This window comes from Panthera onca, chromosome A1 (genome assembly GCF_046562875.1).
Source record: "Panthera onca isolate mPanOnc1 chromosome A1, mPanOnc1 haplotype 2, whole genome shotgun sequence".
NCBI classification, from domain to species: Eukaryota; Metazoa; Chordata; class Mammalia; order Carnivora; family Felidae; genus Panthera; species Panthera onca.
In genome coordinates this window covers 50481659-50505016 of record NC_138339.1, presented here as the reverse complement: position 1 = coordinate 50505016, position 23358 = coordinate 50481659, and the positions used below count along the sequence as shown (strand labels likewise).

The 23358-nt window shown below is 41.5% G+C and overlaps 1 protein-coding gene across 8 annotated transcripts in view; it reads left to right on the top strand.

Moving 5' to 3' along the window:
- EBF1 (EBF transcription factor 1) overlaps positions 1-23358 on the top strand; it is a 391381-nt gene that overhangs the window by 2687 nt on the left and 365336 nt on the right. For all 8 annotated transcript variants that reach the window (XM_060634863.3, XM_060634862.3, XM_060634867.3 and 5 more), the window contains exons 2-6: positions 1208-1364; positions 1903-1966; positions 2591-2646; positions 13328-13401; positions 23207-23275. In XM_060634863.3, the coding sequence (XP_060490846.1) occupies positions 1208-1364; positions 1903-1966; positions 2591-2646; positions 13328-13401; positions 23207-23275 (420 nt within the window). The remainder of the gene's footprint in view (positions 1-1207; positions 1365-1902; positions 1967-2590; positions 2647-13327; positions 13402-23206; positions 23276-23358) is intronic.

Below are 23358 nucleotides of genomic sequence, written 5' to 3'. Positions count from 1 at the left end.
ATGCTAGACTGTGTGACTTGGAGGCACTTCCCTTGGAGATTGACCTGGGGGAACTTTTCTGGGCACTCTTATCAACCTTTCTGAGGACGCCTGGTCCCAAGTGAGAAATGGCCTTTTTTCCCAGACCACCAGCTGGGCTTGGGGGAGTAGGAGATTTGTCTGCCCCAGGCCCTGTCGGACTCCGAGAGGGCGGAAGGGGAAAAAGGAAGATGACTAATTACCTCATCCTCATCTTCACGGGGCAGGGGACAAGTGTCTGCAACACTGTTCCCATCCCCGTTGAGTACAAGGATGGGGGTGGTTAGCAGTGAGAGTGAGTTGGGTAACTGGGCTGGAAGCGAAAGAGTGTGTGTGTGTGTGTGTGTGTGTGTGTGTGTGTGTGAGCGCGCCCTTGTGTTGGGCAGGCCGGGCTGTCAGTGGCCTCCCGCGCCCCTGGCACCCGAGCCTCCAGTCCCCCCGCGGGCGCGCTCAGCCGGCACCCCTGGTCCATAGGATTTCTGGAATGAGTGTGAGGGTTTTTGTGGAACAGCGAAACTTTGTCAGGACAGGTCTTTTAAACCAGCTCCCTGTTCCACAGCAACCACCCTTGACAGCTCTGAGTTGACCCCCTCAGATCCTTTTTCTCACATGCCTTATTTGGGGAGGGGGCGTGCGGTGTCCAGAGGCCGGCGCCCGCGCCTGGCGGGGGCACGCGAGGTTTCCTGGAGGATGGCTGCGGCTTCATGAAACTGAGCCTGTTCCCCATCCATCCTCACCTGCCCTTGAGGCTGAGGCGGGGGATTCGTGGGGGTGGCGGGCACCAATTCCCATGCCTCCCTCTCTCCAAGTTGTAAACTACCAGCTGTGTTCCGCGAACGCGGGTTCACTGCATCCACCTCTACTTTTCCTTCCCACGTAGCGCGCGTCAGGTCAGAGTAAAGGCTTGCAGGGTTTTATCTCCTGCGCAAAACCCTAACAAAACTTTCATGGCTCTTCGGCGAGTTCGGGGGGCGCGCCGTGTACTTGGCGGGAGGACTGGACACGCGAGAGCACGCATGTCCCGTCGCCGGGTGGGCCCCGGGCGCCGGAGGGGGCGTTTAGGGCGCCCACTAGGTGTTCTGGGGGTAGACGAGGTTGGTGCGTGAGGGCTCGCGCGTGTGTAAAGGGTGACAAAGGGTCGCGCGTCGGTGTCCCGCTTAGCCGTCTAACTCTGCGTCTTTGGCCGCAGCGGGGTGGGTCTGGCCCGGGCTCACTTTGAGAAGCAGCCGCCTTCCAATCTGCGGAAATCCAACTTCTTCCACTTCGTCCTGGCCCTCTACGACAGACAGGGCCAGCCCGTGGAGATCGAGAGGACAGCCTTTGTTGGGTTCGTGGAGAAGGAAAAAGTAAGTGGGCGCAGCACCGCTGCCCCTCGCCCCCGACCGGGGAGCAGGCCCAGCCGCTTCGGGAGGCGCGCTCCTCGGCGAGTGCAAAGCATCCATAACACACTCCTGAGCGGGGTCCCCCAAGCCACTTCCCGTCCTGGGCGAACCCGGGCTCCTCATCCATGAGGTTCTGCTCCAAAAAGTTCGCGTGGAGCCCCAGAGCTGGAGAGAGGCGAGCCCGGCTTCGCACTCCAGAGTCGAGGGCGCCTGGGATGAACCCGCCCTCAATGGCGCGACCACGCGCGGCTCCTGCCTCTGCTGACCCAGGCCCGAGCCCCCAGGCCCCACGGAATTTTCTGGAAGGGAAGAGGGGGCAGTAAGGGTCGGGAGGGCGGCAGAGGGATCACAGTTGGCTGCAATTTCTGCTGCTCCTGGGCCTGTCCGGTTCCCCGGCCGGGGGTCCCTTCTTCGGGAAAGTTGCCTCGAAGTCGGTCCACTCGCTCACGCCGACCTCTCTCCTGCGTCTCTTGTTGTGTCTTTGCGTCTCGCTGAAACCCAGGAAGCCAACAGCGAAAAGACCAATAACGGGATTCACTACCGGCTCCAGCTCCTCTACAGCAATGGTGAGGCTCAGGTCGGGTCGGGTCGGCGCCGGCACCCTGGGGCTCTGGGTGAGGGCAGGGGACGCAGCCAGATCCAGGTGGACGAGAGCCCTGAGCACGCTCGGTTTTCCGCTGTCCTCAGGGTCACCAGGCCTCCCCTAAGTTTCACCTGAGGAGGTTTCACGCAAGCAGGCCCCGAGTAGCCGGAGGGCGGCCGTGGCGGGCTCGAGCACACCTGGGGCCAGGTGTGGAGCCCTGGCCCTCGCAGGGCCAATTCCTTTCTTCCTCCCATTCCTAAAGGAGGCTGAGTTCAGACTCCAGGCCCTAAGTCCTTGGGCTCAGGGAGCTAGAGCAGTCGTGGCCTTGATGGCTCCCAGAGAGCGCGCAGAGGGGCTCCCAACTAGAGAAGTGAGAGTAGCCAGGTGGGGGTCCCGCCCCATTCTCAGCTGCTGTGCATAGGGACTGGCCCCTCTCTGGACACTGGGGAAGATGGGGGTGGTGGTGTCCTGCCTGGGCTTCTCTGGGAGAGTAGGCGTTGCATACGCCTTGGAACCCCATTCTTTGTTGTTTGTTTGTTTATTTAGCGGCGGATCCTCTCTCACTTAATTTTCCTTCGTTCCCCACTCCCCTTTCCCTCTCCCCCAGGGATAAGGACGGAGCAGGATTTCTACGTGCGCCTCATTGACTCCATGACAAAACAAGTAAGTTTCTTAATTTCGCGCCGCGGGGTGACTCTAGCGCCTCTAAATTTGGGGAAGTCAAGAGGCTGGCTACTCCCTAGGACCGGGCCTGGAACTCGAACTCTCAACTCCAGGGCGGACCTCAGACCGCACTCTCAGCGCAGCCTTGCAAGTGATTACACACACACACACACACACACACACACACACACACACACACACACGCCTGCCGCGTGGGGAAGGTGGCTCGACGGCTCCTTCCCACCAAGGGAAACCCAGGCCTTGTGCGTTAACACTACAGGGTGCTGAGTGGGGAGAGTAAGTGCTGAACTTCCTTTGACCCTGCGGAGGAGCCCCAGGGGGCGCAAAAGGTGCCCCGGGACCTTGGTGTAGAGTGGGCTGAACTTGTGAGATCCAAACCATCCGGGCCTCTCCAGGGAGGTATAGGGTAGGGAAGTGCGTGAGGAGGGAGGGGGGCTAGGTAGCTTCCTTAGTAACGGTGAGGTGAGCTGAGAGCAGAGATGACCCACTCCACAGATTTCTTTTCTTTTCTTTTCTTTTCTTTTCTTTTCTTTTCTTTTCTTTTCTTTTCTTTTCTTTCTTTTTTTTTTTTTTTTTTGTCTTAAAAGGAGGTTGTGGTAGTAGTACTGTTGGAAGAGGGAGCAACAATTGTTACGGAGTATTTTGTAAAAATCCTCCTGCTTTTGCCTCCGAGTTTGGCAAGAAGCCAGGCAGCGAGAGTGAGCTTGTGGTCTTAAAGGTATATAGACGGCATTTTCTGAAACTCCCCAACACGCGGGTGTCAAGCATTATACATTAAGGTTGAGTTATGGTTTAAAAGATACAATTATGAGCCGAGTCAGAAAAGAGGCCTGACGTTTTAATGAGGCACAGGAGCCTTTTTTTTTTTTTTTTTTTTTTTTTTTTTTAATTTTAAGGCATAGTTTAGTTTCAGAATTAAGTAGCTGCTTAGGTAGTTGGAGGACTTAGTAACAAAAAAGAAGCCAGCTTTACTGGGTGGGGGAAAGAAATTAGAACAAAGAGAAAAGTTATCAAAGTGTACCAACTACCAATTTAGTAAGATGAATAAAACTTATTTGCTTGATTGCGATTTTAAAATATTCCCTTTAAAATAAGGAGGGTGATCTTCTTTAATAGATACTGACTTAGAAGTTTTCAAATTAGGGCATACATGCACATTTAAAAATTGTTTTTAGATAAGCATGGCTTAAATATGTTGTACACAATGCACATTAATAAGCTGTTGGAAGTTTTAAAATATACTCAGCAAGAACTTTTCAATAATAGCTAACTTTGATTATTAGTCTCATATTTCATGGTGAACTAAGAAAAAAACACGAGGGTATGAAATGTAGTTTTATCAATAATAAATAAATACATATTGAAATCTATTTTAAGTTATTTGCCCCAAATATTTGGCTTTCCTGAAGATTTAATTCTTTGTTGATTGGTCAGAGTAAATTCACATTTGTACTTTTGGTCTTCTTTTCTTTACTGGTTTTGATTATTATATAGGATAATTCCCTTTCATTTGAACACATTGTATTTTGTTAGTTAGAAAATTTTTTTTATCCTGCCAAGCAGAAACAGAAAAGCCTGATTTCAGTAACATTTTTTTTTTTTACTGTATCAAAACAAAAATGTCTTAAGTGGAGTTTTGTTTTAAAAAATTGTCTTTGATACCATACGTATCGTTTCCTGCCATTCTCATCAGAGGAAAGAAAAGGTGGGGGAGGGGAAAGTATGAACTCTAATACATATTCCATATGTATTTATTAGAATTTACTTTTCAAAGATAAAAAATCCCCACAAACCTGTCTGCTTGTGCAACATTGTCCACTTAAATATTAAATTATAGGCAGCACTATGAAATGAACAATTTTAAGGAGTTCAAAACTGGGACATGTTTGGAGTGATTAACTGCTTTCAAAACTTTATTTTAGACCCCTTAAACAAAAAGTGCCACCAAGAATTGATTTTCCCATTATGAAATGAACTGACTTTATGCAGTCTCATATGGTGGGAGAATAATCTTGATTTTTATAAAGCAATACATCAAATATCATTTTACTAACAAGGTCATAGAGCTTAAAAACTCTTAGGGCATTTTTTGACTGCATGGTATTATAAATTCTATGAGTTGGAGGTGGGGAACTAGATCAAGATACAATTTATTTTTAATAATAACAGATATGAGAAAGTCATTTGCCATAATATGACATCTCACTGAAAGTTAAAATTATAAATGTATACAATTATATATTTTGGTGGGGAGAGACCTGAAAAAGGTTTAAATAATTATCTGAATTAAGTCCAAAAATACCAAGAGAAAGTGATTTTTTTTTTTTTTGAGGCATACCTGTTTGCTCTCATAATAATTGTCTAATGCATTCTGTGGTAGCTTTCGGTTTGAAAGGCAATCCCTGACCATTATCTGTTTGTTTGTTGATTATGTGCTGTAAGAGTTTGGGAAGTAGGTTAGCTACTTGTATACATAGTTAATACAATAGTCTTCAAAAAGAGTTCAGTGTGAAGAAGCATAAGTTTTCTTGCTGTGACATTATTATTATATTTTAGCCTTGATTGGTGAAACAGCAGATTCTCAACTAGCTTGAAATTATTCTATGATAATTAACTACCACGTCTGATTTAAAATTTCTTAATTTTTTTAATTTTAGTTAAATATGAAGTGACCCGTTCAAGTAAGGCTTGACATAAGCTGACTGATTAAATGGTTACAATTTTTTTCCCCTGTGAAATTCTTCCAGATAGAGTCAGGATTTTGATGTTTAGAGTAAAGAATGGGATAATTTCAATGCTAGGATGAGTTCTAATAACATCATAATTTTTGGAAGGAATACCTAGCCACAGTTCAAGTGTTTCCTCTTAGTTGCTTGCTTGTAACATTTTTCATATCACAGAGGCAGGTTTTGTGTGTGATGTCTTATCTTTGACTCACAAGTTGGGGTTAAAACTCAAAGGGAATCTTTGGCAAGGAGAATCCAAAACTAGCTGTGCATTCTATATTTTCATACAATGTTCTTGAACTTGGGTGGAGTTAGCAGCATTGAAGTCAAACAGAAATGTACTCAATCAACCAAGATGTATTAGTGTGACACAGTATTTCACACCTTTTCAAAGTGTCTCATTACACTATTTTGGGTAATGACTCTTAATTTTGGACTCAACTGGGAAAGATGAAGTTTTATTACAAGTGAATGTGTAAGAATCTGAGCCCCCTTATTCCCATGCCTCTCTCATAAAACACAAAGAATGTAATGATATTTAAAAAATTCATCCACCAACTAGAAAATAAGAGGCTTGCTTTTGGGAAGGGTTGTTCAAAACCAAGTTTAGCTGGACTAAAAATAGGTTGTTTTTGTGTCATTGCTGTTTTTGGTATTCCATTAGAGAGCATGCAAAAAGGCCTGTAGGATCCAGAAGTTTATGGCTGTTGCATTCAGAAACAATATCTACTACAGAAGTTCAAATGACCCCAGTGGGGGAGGTCTGAGGTTTAATGTGGCTCATTTCAGATTTTCATGTAGTATTTGAAATATAATTATGTTATGTGATTGCTTTGGTGAGTTAACATTAAATAGTTAAAAAAAGCCTTTAACTTATCTTCCCTCCTACCATCTTGCTTTAAAAAAGTGACATTTTTATAATTCAAACAAAGAGTACCAAATTCCATAAAGTTATCTAAAACTAAATACTCTTGCCCCCAGACAGAAGCTCTTTTTTGGAAAGGGGAAAATGATAGTCACATAATCTTTGTCATGTATGGATTTGAAGGGAGGTGATGTGGTAAGGGAACCCTAAAAAGGTCCTAGCATAGTGGAAAGTCCAAAGTACAATAATCAGAAATGCTGTCATATTTATCTTACAAACTAATCTTCTTTATATATTTCTTTTGATGTTCCCAGTACTTTAAGTTATTGATGCAAGTGCATTTTTTCCTATTGATTGTTTCATTATATCCTGCCACAGCTGCGTAGATTTGATTAACCACCCTTTCAGTTCATGGTTCTTCATTGGTAGATAAACACATTTTTAGTATATCAATACTGAATTCCATATCGAAAGGAATTCACAGGCCAGTAGAGAGGTTCTTTCATACATTTGGGGAAACAAACAAACAAAAAAAGACAGGGCAAGTTTATAGTCAGGAGCCATATTTCAGCAGCTTTCTCTCTCCTTTGGTAACATGTCAAAAATGCAGGTGATTTAAATTTCCTTGCACATAGAGGAATGAAGAAGTTTGGAATTTTTATGCATGATCAGGACCTGTGTTTGGGAAAATGTAAACTCATCACAGTGGAAAATGTGTTGTTTGGAGTCTGGGGGTGAAAACAAAGCTGATGGTTTTGGAGAGATTGCCGGAGCCAGATGGCCTAGTACTTCCCCAGTCTGGCGGTCCAACTGCTCCCTCCTGGATAATATACAGCCATTTGTTCAGGGATATTTACGCTAGAGCTGTTTCCATGTGAATGTTTGAACAGCATTAAAAACGAACATATTAGTAGTGATGCATTTATCGAACTCCGATGACTACACCAATAGTCTGTTCTTAGGTCTTTACTTATATTGGTGACAGGAGTGAAGGAGTGTTTGGATGTTGGTGAATTGTTTATATAGTTGTTGAGTAAAAATGATTTGGTCTCAGTGAATAATTAAAATATGTAAGCATTTGGAGCCAAACTAATGAAAATAATGATAGCACCTACCTTGAAGCTCTGTTGTGAGAATTCATACATGCAAAGTGCTTAGAATAGTGACTGGCACATATTAAGTGCTTAATAAATTAGCTGCTTTTATTATTTTATTATTATTATTATTGTCCCATTGGGTTGACAAAACCAGCTGTATCTACTAATATACATGTAAATATAATTATCATATGAGTGAAATATCTCATTACTGTTAGAAAAAGAAATATAATATGGGATTGTTAGAATGATTCAATTTTTATCTTGGTGCTTGAATAACATAAGGGATTTCATTTCTTTGAGACATTAAAGATGTATTCTAAAGCTAACTGCTTTTGATACACATTCTCTTTTTATTCAAGGCTGTGATGTAACTGAATGGTATACTGAATATGATATCATTCCTTTGCAACTTTCCTAATTCAGTTCTGAAAACAGGCCTGCTTAGCTGCTGAGCTGAAATTACATCTTTATAATTTGTTCACCAGTAGCCAAGCTGCTAATTGAAGCAAAATAATTTTTTATTTTATCCCACTATTAATGTTGGATTGCTGTTTGACACAATTGTTTATGAAATGTCAGATTTGTAGTGTTTCCTTTGGCACAGGTTAATTTTTAACTAGGGCTCCTTCACCTTCTGGAAATTTCTGGGATCACATAAGCTAGCACTTTTTTTTTTAAATGACAAGTAATATAACTTGGTGGTTGAATGCAATGATTAATAGTACAGTACATTGATATTGTAGGTGTTCATATTATTTTTTGATTAGTTCCAATTCTTGCTAACTTGCTACCAAAGGCTTGTTGACAGTCTGTATTTAGAGGACATTTTACTTCTGGTTGAAGGAGGTACTTTGTACATTCATGAACTTATTCTTGAAGGTGACAAATTAGGTTTGGCCTTTATTTTGTATGTAGAAAATGAAGTAACATATTTTCAAGGTTACTATTTTTATTTAAAAGGAAAATTAGGAGTTTGGGTTAGTTATGGGTAACCTCCCTTTCTTTCTTTCTTTCCTTCTCTTTCTTTCCTTCTCTTTCTTTCTTTCTTTCTTTCTTTCTTTCTTTCTTTCTTTTCCTCTTTCCCTTTTTTCTTTTCTTTCTCCCTCCCTTCCTTCTTTTCTTTCTTTCTTTCTTTCTTTCTTTCTTTCTTTCTTTCCTTCCTTCCTTCCTTCCTTCCTTCCTTCCTTCCTTCCTTCCCTCTAATGATGAGAAGTCTCCTACTATTTGATTGTAAACCAGAAAAGACTCTTAATGAAAACATTTACTCCTCAAACCCTTTTGGATTTGAAGAACCAAAGTCAAAAGTATTTTCCTCACCCTCTTTGTTTTGGCATAGAACACAAAGAGTTAAAACTATTAGAAAAGTAAACAAAGAAAAGCCGTGCTCAATTCTCTGTATTTCCTTTGGCATGCTATTGAAGTGTGATCCTGGTGCATGTTCACTGTGTATCTTTCCTTTCACTGTGTGGTCTTTATCCATAGTAAGTTTCAATTAACTTTTAAGACCCAGTGATATTTTGGAAAAGCAAGGATGAACCACACTTCACCAAATGCCATCTAAAATAGTGGGAACTGAGGCAGATTTTTTCTACTGATTGATTTATTCCTTTTCACAGATGATATAGGTGAATTTATAATTGGGCATTTGAAACTGATGGCATTTTATTCTCTCGCAGTAAAACTTCTGTTACTGCTGTTGCATAAAGCTATGAAAGTTTAATGATTCCTATTTTTTTTCCTCTTTTTTGTTCACTAAAAAAAACTATTCTGGAAAAAACCCTCAACCTGAAAATTAATGGAGTGTTAAAAATAATTTGCTATTTTCTTTCTGCTTATTAGAAGAGGGCATTAAGAAAAGGGAGGTTGGTATATCAGAAAGCTAAATCCGCTCCACATGTGGCACTTTCGACAACTTCTTTATCAATTGCATCAGGTTTTTAAAGTTGAGATGAAGTTAGTGCTGTTTATTCTTTCACTTTTCTTCCTGTACAAGTATTCCTGTCACTGTCAGCGATTTACTTGCCATTGGAAGGATTACGGTCAATATTGTTTTCTACTTGATAATTGCATTTTGTATTTCTTAGGTTAAAACCCTAACTTGCTTTGCCATCAATTCATTTATTTAAATAATATATTTTATATACTTTCTCTCCCCATCCTGCCCATGTCTGTTAATAGGCCTCAGGTCTGTACTCCTGATAAACACATTGATTTATTTAAATCACTGTTGTCTTTGTCATTCTCACAGCAGACTACCTTCCTCTCAGTGAGCAGACGCATGATTTACTGTGGAGGATGAAAATAAGCCTTCTTCTTGGTGTCCCATTGTCTGGGCCCTAAACCAGCTGTCTATTAAAATGGTTTCACTTAAAATAGTCAATGCCGTTTATATGCTTCTGTGATCTCCCAGCTGATCCAGGCTCAGGGCGCTTGATTCACACCCCACAGAGGCACATATTTAAATTAGTAAGAAAAGCAGAAACTTCTAAGTTGGTATTAGAAGATCCCTTTCCTTTTAGGCTTAAAGTCTGGGTTTGCTGAACTGTGAACCCGTCTTTACGGTGTATGAAATGTAGATGGTAGAGAGTTGATGTGTGGCTATCAGCTGTATGTGTAAGCTGGAGGGAGAGCTTGGTGGCATTTTTAAAAGGTCTATTTGTTGACACGCTGCTTCAGAGATATTCAGCAAAATAAATGTATCATATTTTCCGATTTTGGATCTCATCAGAATGTTGATTTCTTGGCCCATATCTTTCATACGAGTGTGTGTGTGTGTGTGTGTGTGTGTGTGTGTTTAAGCAGCTTTTTCAGTAACAAATACTGCACAGGTGAGGTCAGAGGGAGATCTGCCTGTGACTGAGTTCCACTCTGTAACTGATTCTGTTCTACTAAGCTTCCAGTTCACTGTACTTACAGGGTTTTAATTCTACTTCATAGGAGAGTGAAGAAACTCCCTCTTTCTCTTGCTTTTATTTCAGAAGTCACAGAAGTAGGACTTCTTTCTCTGCATGTATGTGCTGAAAAATATTGTTCTGTTGAGGCCTCAGAAAGGGAGACAGCAGAGACTTCATGCTGCCACCCCTCCCCGGAATGCTTAACTATTTCTGAGCAAATGCAAACTCATGCTTTTATTTTAATATGCTAGATTTAGAGAAAGATTCTCCATTTTGAGTCTGCTTGCCAGAAGTGAAGTGGCAATTTGGCATTTGATAAAGAGATGTATTACAGAGGCCCTGGGCCTTCGACAAATGATGTTCAGTCACTAAAGATAAAAACATAGGCTCTCTGGGCATGCATGGACCATCTACTGTGTGGGGAAGTTGTGAGCATATCTGTATTGCAGCGTGTCTTTCATTGGGTATCATCACTGATTTCAGTGGAACCAGCAGCCTCAACAAAAATAATATTGGTCTCATCTAGAAAGAATCAAAATGAGAAGGTCTGATGTAACTGTTATGCATTCCTCTTAAAGAAACCAAACTTCTTTTTTTTTTTTTTTAAAACAGGAGGGAAAACCCTGCAATATCTACGAATATATTTACCAAGTTACTTGTATTAGTTTAGCATGACAAAAAACTGAAGTTGAAATGGAGGTTATCAGGATATTAACAACCAAAACATGTAGTGGTAATAGGATGCCACAAAAATGCATCCGATTAGAATTTTTTAACACCATATATGAGACCTAATCAGTTATTTACTGTGTTTCTTTGATTTTAGCAGTGATTGCAATAAATAAAGCAGACAGATACAATTTTTGGCTTTCAAAATGTTTTTGATTTACTTAATGCATTTTCTTGACTAAAGCAGCTTCTTGGGCGTTTGAAAAGTTCTTTTAAGAGTACAGGAAAGAATCATCAGTGTGTGCTAAAACTAGTGGATGAACATTTTAGGCATAATATGATATTACCATAATCTAGATTAGCTCTCTATAGGATAGTTATGAATTACATAAGATGAAGGAGTAACTTCACGGTGGGGAAATCTGGCTGATCGTCTCTGGTGGATGGCAGGCACCACGTTAACCAAATGGTCAGTTTACCGTACCCTTTCGTTTACTGTACCATTATAGTAATAGAACTAGCCGACAGTGTGATTTGATACACCGAGAAGAACCCAGAATCACATCTGTGGTATTCTGGCCTTGAACTGGGTAACTTTACTCTAAATCTGAGGAAACATCAGACAAACCCAAACTGAAGGTAGTCGACAAAAGACCTGCCCTATATTCTTTAACAATGTCAATATCATGAAATACAGACTCAGGAATGTTCTGTTTTAAAGGACACATGGCAGCTGAATGCAATGATTGGTATTGTATTTTTTTTTTTTCACTGTGAGGGACATTATTTTGTAATTGGTGAATCTCAGTAAAGTCTGTAGATTAGATTATTGTATTGTATCAGTGCTAATTTTCTGATTCAGATAATTGCCCTGTGGTTGTTGAAGAGAATGCTTTGGTTTAAGGAAATACATGCTGAACTATTTAGGGTATGTCTCCAGTTTACTTATCATGGTTAAGGAAAAAAAAAATGAAAAGAATAAGCAGATTTAGTGAAGTGTAAACATTTGAGGAATCTGGTTAAAGACTATCTTGTAATTCTTTTTATATTCTTGCAAATTTCCTGTCAGTCTAAAATTGTGTCCAAATAAAACATTAAAAAATACAGAGTTATGGTGGGCTAACCATAAAAAAAAAAATGGTTTTGATGGGCCAGTCATAGAGAAAGGTTTTTTTCCTTATACAGGTACTTTTCGTCATGTTTTTATTTGTTGTTGCAATTTTTGTTCTATAATGGAGTTAGATATCACACCCAGAGTCTGCTCTAGGGTCTGCACACACTGTGTCTTAATCTGTCTCCATCATTTACAGGTTCTGAAAGTACCAGGCTTATAAACAAAGCACAGTAGAGGCAACTACCAGTTAGTTACTGCAGCATCTCTGTGTCCTAAATAAGCATAGTCCCTGGTTTTGTCACCAAGTAGTTTTGTCACCAAGAAATTGAGAGTTATCTAAATGTGTGAAAGTAATTTTATTAATAATCTTAAGTTGTGTCATGTTAGTCTTATGCAGTGATACAGTGTTAAGTTAGTTAATATGTATCCTGATGTAGGCATTGCTCTGCGAATAGCTGTGTTTTTCTTTGGCCCAGGTATTCACACGTAGATCTTCCAGGAAACTGCTCTCTCAGGGAAACTTCGTGGTGATTTTAAGCAAAATGTTTGTATGCACAGTACTGAGAACAGACAAAGATGTATTGGCTGATGAGGTGATTTGGAATCTAAATTTTGGGAGTCAGATGTAATTCTTCTCAGTTGAGGGAGATAACTCTATGGCTTAAGCCCACACACACAGCATATGCCGGCAAATATTACTGTTTGGGTGGGTGTACACCCTGGGGAGCACATGTTTTCAGCCTGTAGGCGGAAGGAAGGATTTTCCCTGATTGATGAATCATCTCAAAGAAGACACAGTTAGTGAATGGACTCATTAGCCATACCCCCACTTGTTTTCTGCTACTCATCTCTGGAACACTAAACGTTGGCATTAGAAGTAGTAAAATGAGGCGACAAACACATATTTAAAAATCAAATCCACGTGCTTTTCTATATTTTAAATCACTAGTATCCGAATCTGCTAAACCTTCCAGGCTTTTCCTCCTCGTTGATTAGATTTATTTTATTCTGAATTGAAAGGAGAATTGTGGTTGTCTTGACAACAGAAGTTCATCTCACACACTGATCCAAAGGTGTGCGTCTTAATAATGTGGTTGACGGGACAAAGAGGAACATATGTCCTCTACTTGATTTGGGTTGATCCTTAACAACGTATCTTGAAACAGACAGTCTTGGGCTCCCAAAAGCTAATTGGCCCCCAGCAATGGTGAAATGATCAAGTACTCAATTGCGATAGTTTGTTCTTTGCTACCTGGTTCCATTTTTAGCTCAATTCGTGCCTTTGTTTACAGGCCATAGTGTATGAAGGCCAAGACAAGAACCCAGAAATGTGCCGAGTCTTGCTCACACACGAAATCATGTGCAGGTAAGAAATACCTTGTTCTCTCCCTTTAATTAGCAAGGAGAAGATGAATTTGTATCTCAAATCTAGGTGAGCACAGGCCTATTTTTGGGTGTATATTTATCTTGCTTCTATTAGATGATCTAAAAAGAACTATTAAACACAAGTGTTTGGTAGTAAAGTGTCAGGCATCACAGTGGTTCTCAATTATTTATTAGACTTCATCCCGGAAGACATACATTTCCATTTTGATATCACACTGTTAATGGGCACAAAGCAATGCCCTCCCCTTCTTCCTCTCAATCAAATAAAATACAATATAACCTTTTAGTGTTAATATATGTGTTCAACTGCGTTGCTAGTAAAATGAGTAAGAGTTCTATTGATGTCAGCAGAAGCCTCTGGTTTGGATAAGATTTAAAAGTTATAGTTCCCCCTTTTAATTCTCCCACTTCAAAATATGACCATCAGTACATAGGCATCATTCCTCCTTAAACTTAGTGTGGGTTCCCCTCACCCCTTGCATCTGATCTGTTCCTCTTAGTTACCCTGTATATAACTCTGACAATGTAGCTAATATTTCTCAGTAGTAGTGAGCTTTTGGAAGGATGGCACATTTTTACACCTGAAAGATATCAAAATTTGTGTCACCCACAAACGAGTGTATTTATTTTGCCTGTAATCAGGCACAAGCTACATTTGAAAATAAGCAAGGAGACCAAATTCACTTTCATGGCCTCAGCCAGTCCTCCACACTTGAGAGAGTAGATGAGAGAACAGCCTTTAGACTTGCGGTATAGGATTTTTATTCTTCATAAAATAACACCAGCGTAAAATAACACCTGATATATTCTGAGTAATTGGATAAAGCATGAAGATGCCACTACGCATCAGAGAAAGGCTACTAATTGCTTTGTTAGCCATGCAGGCTCTCTCTGGCACAAAGCATGCTTGGCTCCTGACTATTACTGACCAATCCCTTTCGACCTTCAGCTGCCACTTCAGCACGGGAGGGTGGGCTTTATTTGCTGCTCGTGGACTTGTGGGGAAAGCTATCTTAAAACTCTACAGGTGGAAATGAAATAAAAAGGGGCTCAGTGTGTTTTCTTACTGAAATCCCAAATATTAACTTCTATATCTATAATTCTATGTGGATATAAAAATTTCTTTTTTTTTTCTCTTCAAAAAGCATGCTTTGAATAGATTATTCTAAATTACTCAGGAGTTTCACAAGTGTTCACTTCAGTGATTTGTAAAACTTGTTAATTATTCCATGAAGAGGTTGCTTTTCCCTACCTTTAAAATAGTAGCAAAACCCAAAAATATGGTTTTTCAATTTCTTAGAAGATATCATTAGGCAAAAATTAGTGTCATACTATATGTAAGCAAGAATTGTAAAACTGAGTTACACTTTTCAGAATTAAATGAGTAAAATCATTTTGAAAAGCATTAAAAGTGATCTCCTTTGTATTACTACTTTTCTGATCATATCTCTATTTTAGCTTCCCACAATTAGCATGTCATTAGAATGAATTTTCTATGTTCTATTACATGTGATTCTAGCAAATAGGGGACAGGCAGAAAGATGGATCTCCAACAATAAGCCAACTAATGTCTACATATCATGGATTTGCATCTCATATCTGTACATGTTTGGACTATGCTGGAAATAATTCTATTCTTAAAATACTTAAAGATATATTATGCCTTTCACACATAAGCCTGCCCTCTATTAATGCAGTTTATATTTTTCTTGTTCTTAAAATTCATTGGTCCAAAGTACTTTATTATGCTGGTTGGCGTGCTTTACTGCTGATGTTCTTTCTATTTTTCAGAAACATAAAAATAGCAAAAATAAAACTCTCAAGCCACTGAAGGCAAATGATGATATTTGTACTGCAGGGCTAAGAGGGAAAAGCCATATTCAAAATGTCATCCTGCTAATGTTACAGATTACGGTTTTCCTGGCTGCCTATAGATGTGTAAGGGGTACTGTTTGTTTACCAGGCCGCCATGACCCTATTACACAAACCTGTCATCTATTGTGTGGCTAACAGTCTTTTAAATTGCAAATCTGATGCTCTTTAGGGGGCTTTAGGAAAAAAATTCTCACTTTCCACACCATCCTATTTCTCTTGATTTCTTGCCTGTTGTAAGTGGAAGTTGGGATGTGCTGAATTTGCACCAGGGGTGCAAATGCAGGCTCAATTATAAGCATAAAATTAGAGTCTGTTCACCATTAATCAGCCTGGCTAATTGCTATGCACCACCATTAGCCATATGGTGTGAAAGACAGCTTGCTCTCCCCAAGATGAAATTTCTTCATTGCAGACATGAAATAGTGAGGGCCCTGGATTTTAAAATAGCTTGTTTTAGATATTTAATTTCTAAACAACTTTCTGCAGTGCTTTCTATCAAGGCTAACAGCACAATAAAACTTTGCATTTATGTCACAAAAGCTGTATATTTATAGTACATTGGAGCTATGGTAAAGAAGACACAAAAATTTAGATAGACAAGAAAGGGCTTGGATGATTCTGTTTTGTTGCAGGCAAAGAAAAAAGAAAAAAAAAAAAGAAAAAAAAAAAAAAGAAAAACACCAGGGAGTTTTGTCTCAGGTGGTTGCAAATTAAAAAAATATATATTTTATTCTGTTGAGAGGGTAACCCCATTGCATGATCTGGCTAAAGAACTTACTGCCATTAGATCATAATTATTGCCTGTCTTTGAGACAAAACCTCTTAGACTTGATGGCATAGAATTCTTTTTGTGGTATTCTGGGAGAGTTTCTGCATTTTTAGTAAGTTGGAATCTATCGTACCAATTATCATTATATTTTGCTAATACTCAGTGGTTAAGTTCTCTAAAAAATATGCCCCCTGCAGGATTTTTTAAAGCAGGAGTCTATAAGGGATTTGATTATATGTGCATCTCAACATCCTGTGTTTAAATGTAAATGGAAAATAGGAACTGTGCTTGGTAGGTGAGTCCTAGTTTCCAGTGCCCCAGGCAGGCCAGGGCAGATTTTCTCTCCTTCCAGTGCACAGGAAGATTTCAGGGGATGGGTGTTCTGTTTAGGAAAGCATTCTTTTTCCATTATCAGCGCCCAACCTCTTGTGGGACCATGAGGTCCCAGGGCAAGCCTGGCCCCTTGAAACAGTCTGTTCTTCCTTACTCTTCTGCTGGCTTATTCTGATTTTGTGCTTCGGATTTCTACCTAAGCATGGTTTTCTTCAGGAAAGCATCTCTGGCCCTTGGTCTGAGTTTTGTCCCCTTGTTATGAATTCCTATTATATCCCATGCTTTTCCTTCATAGTGCCCAGCACATTGTAACCGTGTGCCCAGGACCTGTCCTCCTTTGCTGAGCTAAGAGCTCCTTGAAGGCAGAGAAGTCACTCAGCTTTCCTCTCTGTTAGTTGTCCCATGTGTGAAATGGGGGGAAATTGTTACTTCTCTCCCAGGGTGGTTGTTAGGATTAAATGTTGTAATCCCGGTAAATACTTACCATGGTGCCTGACACAGGAATAGCAGAGGTATTAGCAGTAATATTAGTAGAAGCAGAAGTAATAATAACAGTGACCCTGTTATCTGCAGCGTCTAGCTATGTACCTGGTACATAGTTGTTCAGAGTGAAAGATGAGAAAAGAACACTGAAGAGTGTTGCCTACTATAACATTAACATACTTTGTTCATTTGAGGTTTGGTGGTTAAGGATGTTTTCATTCATTCTTTTAACACCTGCTATGTGCACAGCACTGTGGAATGCAGGGCCAAAGGACTGGTCTTGCAATAAGAGGGTTTACAGGTTAGCCTGGGAGATGCGACCTATTAACAGGAGGCCACACTGCAGTGTAGACAGGGTTGTCTGTGATGAGGGGTGAAGCGAAAGATGGTGGCTGTTCTGAGAAGGGAGGATGTACCTGCAGGTGGGTAGTAGCTGTAGGTATGGGGGGGGGGTGAGATAGGACAAGAGTTTTAGAGGGTATATGAAGAAGTGTCTGGGTCCGTTTGCTGGTGGTCTGGCAGGATTTCTCTGGGGAGAGGATTGCAGGTGGGTCGGCTGCAGCCTGGAGCTGGGAGAGTGTCAGGGTAAAAGATAACTAGCTTTGGAAGTCTTTTCCCAAAGGGGGAGCTGAAGTTATGGGCTTAATGGGATTGGAAAGAGTGGGAGAATAGAAAGAGTAGAGGTCATGGTACATTCTTGGGGAGTGGTCATATTTAGCAAGGAGGGAGAGTATATTCAAGAATTAGGAAAAAGAACCTTGAGCATACTGGCCATAGCAATAAAAGGAGGGTGTTTCCCTCCCCACCCAAGATGGATCCCTATCTTGGATAAGTGCTGGGGAGATCCTGATGGACTTGAAGAAAGAAAAACACCAGAGAGCCATTGGTGATCTTTGAGAGGAGACATTCAAGTAGGTGCTGAGGCCTGGAAACCAGATTTTATTTAAGGTGGCAAGGAATGTTGGCGACCCTGGCAAGGAGAAAGGTGGGCAGTGAAGAAACTAACTCAAGAGTAAAGGAGAATTTTTTTTTTTAAGAGAGTGGGAAGGCTTGACAATGTTTGTAAACTAAGGGAAAGAGTGAACTTACCCTTATCGGTATTAATCAGACTATTCATATAATTCATGTATCTCATTCTGTAGCCACCTGGGCAAAACAGGAAAGAAAATCTTATTTTCTGTTGTAAAGCTTAGAGATTGAGGTGGTGCTTTTCTCCAGTCGAAGGAGTTCTACTTCTAGGAAGAGATTTCATGTCCCTAAGATGAGGATCTGCAGGTCCCATGACTGGGAAACATGTAAATGTTGCTTGCCCTGATTTATGAAGCTGTGTGTCAGGTCACTAGAGATATGCCACCTGCGTTAGTCTGCTAAGGAAGAGACTCATGCGTTTGATTTTCTCTGGCTGTGCAAAATTGTCTGAGAGATGCACGATCCTGCTGGGGAAAGGGATGCTGTTTTGAGTCCACAGTGTTTGTAGGATACCAGGTGCTGGGTACCCACTCCTGTGACAGACCACATTGCCCTCCTGCCACTTGGGTTGCAGGTTGAGAAGGGATGTGAAATAGTAGACTCCTTGCTCTGTGACAAAGTTAATTAGGAAACTTCAAGTCCCCTGATGGATGCACACTTTAAGGGTCAAACGCCAGGTCTGTGGTTGGCACAGTAAGAGCTTAAGAAACACTGTTTTCAATGGATGAAGATCCATCTGTCACACAGTGATGAGGACATAATTGCACTGAGATTTCTGTCATTAACACAGTAACTTTTCCCTTAAAGTGCTTTCACGTCTGCTGTTCCATGTAGTGTGGTGTTTCAGCCTGAGTGCTCTTCTGCCTTAAACACAAGTGAATCTGTTCTCCCTTTATCCTGTCCTGTTTGGTTAATACCTGTCTTATGTGGGGTGGAGGCGGTGCATCCCTTTCTTGATCTCTCTGAGTTTGGTAGAAGGAATGAGGGGGCAGCTAGGTTTAGACAAGAGATGAAAGAGAAGGGCCAGAAAGACCGTGGTGGGGAAGAAGGACTGGTTTTTGCTCAGCTTGGCTCTGGGCTCAGAACTAGGAAGCAGCAGGGGGATAGATGTCATCTTAGTCTAAAGGAAGACCTTCGTTCCCCAACCTATGGTTGACTTTTCTGGTTTTTTAATAGAAAGTAATATTGCAATACAAAATAGAAGACTGCAGAAGTGTGGAAACAAAATATATCCCCTCCCTCCCTTCTTGCTTCTTATCCTACTCCCTATAGGTTTCTTCTCTGAAGTTTCTCTTCATTTATTCAAAACATATTTCCTGAGGGCCTCCTGTGCCCTGGGCTCTGTTCTAGTTGCTGGGGTTATAGGGGTGAACAAAACAGTCTAAGCCCCTGTCCTCATGGAAAGACAGACAGTAAAGAAACAGACAAATAAATATGGAATACAACGTGATGAGCGCTAGGGAGAAAAGTGAGACAGGATGAGGGAGCACTCTGGAGCAGTCAGCCAGGGAAGGGTTTCTAAGGCAGTGACTTTGCCTAGAGATTTGAGTGAAGCGAGGGTGTGAACTGGCCTTGCCACATTCACTCTTCCCCTCCCCTCCCCTTCTCCTTTCACCCCTTCATTTTTTCTCCTAGAAATAGGACCATACCATATATACTATTCAGCAACTGGCTTTCTTGATTCACAATTTGATTTAGACTTCTTTCCTTGAGAGTGTGTAAAAACCCACCTTCATCCTTTTTAATCCTGCACATAATTCCATATGTACGTGTGTATATATACACACAGAGATGCATACATATATATGTATACACACATATATGTGCATATCTGTATATTTTTAAAGCGGAGCGCATCCCATGGACACTATTTTGTCACCACCCCAGGTACAGAGCAGGACCCAAGATGCCCACTTTGGGAGTGACGACTGTGTGGTGCAGTGACATGACCCCCCCCAAAAGACAGGAAACCTGTTGGGGGACATTCTTCATGCTTTGCATGAAGTTTTTTTTAATAAGTGTTAAGTGACCTCTGGCCCCTTCATTTTGTTTTCTCTTCTTTCCTTCATTGCCCCCTTTTATTCCTGTTCCATCTTTCCCTGTACACTTCTGTTCTTCACATCTGCCTTTCCCCCTAGGTCCCTTGGGGCACAGCAGAGAGAAATGGTTCTCATTTATGCCATGCTTCAATTCATCTGGCTGTGCTCAAGGGCGTTTTTATTTTAAGGGGATGAAGAAAGACAGTGCTTCAGTCAAAGGACAAGTCTCAGACCTAGTGTGGCTCTTGCTGGGGGGCAGGTGGTTTGGTGTATGGGGTGGGATGGGAGTCAGTCTTCCTTCCACCTGCCGTGCATGCTTTGAGGGTCAGCTTGGCTTCCTCTATCTGTCACCTTCCTATTTTCTTGGATTGTATTTCCCCCAGTACATTACATCATTCTTGAAGTCATTAGATCAATCAATCAATCAATCAATCAATCAATATTCACCTTCTCCCTTCTATTTCAGGCCTTAAGCTACTCATTAGGCAAATGAAATTGACAGCTTCTTCCTTTATTAAGCATATGGCTTAGTGGGGGAGTGGGGTGGAAGAAGAAAGATAGTAACAAAAAAAATACACAAATCTATACATAAGTATATTATTTGCATTGTGTTAAATGCCCTGAAAGGAAAGAACCAGGAGAAAACTGAAGGGTATCAGGGCCAGCCTCTCCAGAGAAGGAGCGTAGAGGCTGAGCCTCAACAGGCAGTAGAGACTGGCTAACTAGGGAGGGTTGGAGGATGAACAGACCAGGTGGGAAGACCTGCCCAGGCCTGGACCTGAGGTCAGACTGAGTGAGGCATATTGGAGAGATTGAAATTGGCCAGTGAAGTTGGAGCTTGGCAAGTCAGAGGAGAGTGACAGGAGGTTGGGAGGTGGTCTGGCATCATGTCATGCCATAGATCTATTCTAAGTGCTGGGGGAAGCCATTAAAAGGTCTTGGGCAGTGAAGTGACACAGTCCCATTGACACTTTGAAAGATCACTCTGGCTGTTTTAGGCAGTAAAGAGTGGAGGCAGTGAGGCTAGATGGGAGGCCACTGCAGAAGTCCAAGTGAGAAATGAAAGCGATGTGGAGAAGAGGTATGGCAGTGAGGAGAGAGAGAACCAAGCAAGACATGTAGGTTCTACTTTGAAATTGTCATCATACAAGGTAGATGTGTCCCTGGAGCATGTTTAGTCTAGACAGGCCTGGCATGAAGGTTCAGCCATTGGGACTTGACATTGCCCACTCACTGTTTTGAAAAAAAGGAAAATGATGAGGAGAGATAGGCCTTCCCACCTACTGGTTTTCTCCCTGAGTAAAGGGGATGTGGGTTCTGTGAATAGGTTGGAGACGTGCTGCTTCTGCAGAGCACAGAGAAACTTTGCTCAGGTTTGGAGAAAGAGGAGGTTGGATAAGGAAGGAGCAGGAGGTGAGAATGATATTACCCTTCATTGAGCACTTAGGAGGGCATTGTAAAGCCCAGCTTTATACCCTGATTGCCCTGAATCTGTGCCTTGGCACTTGAGGTGGGGATCACAGATGTTCCATTTTACAAATGAGAAAACGAAGACTCTCTGGGAGAGAGTACCTTGCTTAAGATCACATAGGTAGCTCTGTCTGATTCTGGAGCCAGTGTTTTTAACCACATGCTCCTCTGGAAAGCCCTTGATATGAAGGTGTAGGGGATCAGAGTTAAGGGATGATGGGGTTTAGTTTTTAAATTATTATTACTTTTTGGTAAGCATTCCAATCACTGTACTTCTCATTCCCTTGTTTTCTCATCTGTTTCTTGGGTATTGGGATATTTGGGCTTTCTATGTCCATAGTACTGGCATAGCAGAACTTAGGCCTAAGGGAAATAGTTCCCTTTGAATCTGGAAAGGAAAGGCTATAAGGTGGACAGAGTGACTTTTAGCTGGGGCTTTGACAAAGGAGATACAGTTCTTACTATTACTTTCTGAAGATATGAGAGACAAAGAGAATTAACACCAAATTTGGAAGCTGATTCTTTTCTCAGAGATAGAGTTACAGCCAGGAAAGACTACCCAACCAACTTTGGTGAAAGACTCTCTATCCAAAAGTATATTTCTGGGTCCTGAAAATGAAGTTCAATGTTTGGTTGTCTCCAGCAGCTCTCTAAATTTAGGCTCTGTGATTCACTAAGTAAAGTGTGTGTGTGTGTGTGTGTGTGTGTGTGTGTGTGTGTGTGTGTGTGTTTGTGTGTGTGTGTGTGTCTGTGTGTGTCTGTGTGTTTCCATGCGTGCATCCGTGTCTGTGTAAGAAGGGAGAAAAGTGCATATTTTATTTGTGGTGCATGGCAGTGTATAACACCTGGATAACTTCCTTGCCTCCTTGACTGATCAAACATGTGCTTTTATAGTGTGCCCCTGGGTGTGGAATGACCAGTGCACACATATTTTATTTGCAAACAAGGCTCAGATGGACAGTTTTCCATTGACTGTGGGTAATTTTCAAAAACCTTAATTTTTCACCCCTTACAAGCATCCCAGTTTTACAAAAACTGACAGCCTTATCATCACAGCTGGGGTGGGATTTTGATAGTGGGTGCTTTTCTTGCCTATGGCTGCTTTTTTCCTAACCTAATTAAGAGTGTCCATTGTCAGGGCTGTGGTAGCCTTTGGATCAACTGTCCATAATGCTTCTAGAAAACGTAAATGGTGGCCAGCACAGGACACAGAAGCCAGAGAACGTGTGGATCTCCACTTTCTTTTATCTTGCCTTTTCTTTGTCTTCGTTACTATGTTGTACTTTTATTCTCATGAAGATGGTTCAAAAGCAAACAGTTAGAGCTTTAGGATTTTGGGCAGGCTGGGGTTGAAGGAAACGTCTCTCCTGAAAGAGAAAGGAAAAGAAAAAGGAATCCATTTAATACAAAATGACTGGAGGGGGAGAAATCACTCATACCTCATTATTGACACGTTCCACACAATTAGTGTGATCTTGAGGGAAGAACGTTTGAGCCACCCACAACCCTGAATATTCTCATTGGGTAGATGTAATAATAATGCATTTCACAGTGAACTCTTCAATACTGCGGGCAGTGATGGGGAGACCCCATCTTAGGGCTGTCAGTCGTGGCTCCAGCAGAGTCCCTCTTCCTCCCTCCTTCTTTGTTCAGGGAGAGGTTAAGCCTGGCCATTAACCCATAGGTGACCCACATAGAATTTTCTGTCCCAGGGATCCGTTGATTGCCAGGTATGGCTTTGTGGTAATTCTAGCATTTGCAACCCAGCAATTTGAACCTTCTGTCTGCCTAAATGATGATTTTACATTGTAATGGTTGTACTAAATCCTTTCGTTTTTGCTCCATAGCCGCTGTTGTGACAAGAAAAGCTGTGGCAACCGAAATGAGACTCCCTCAGATCCAGTGATAATTGACAGGTAGGGACCACTCTACTTTCACTGGATTCTTATTCCTCATTATAATGAAACACCTGCCTTGTGTCGCTCATGGGCAAGGGGTA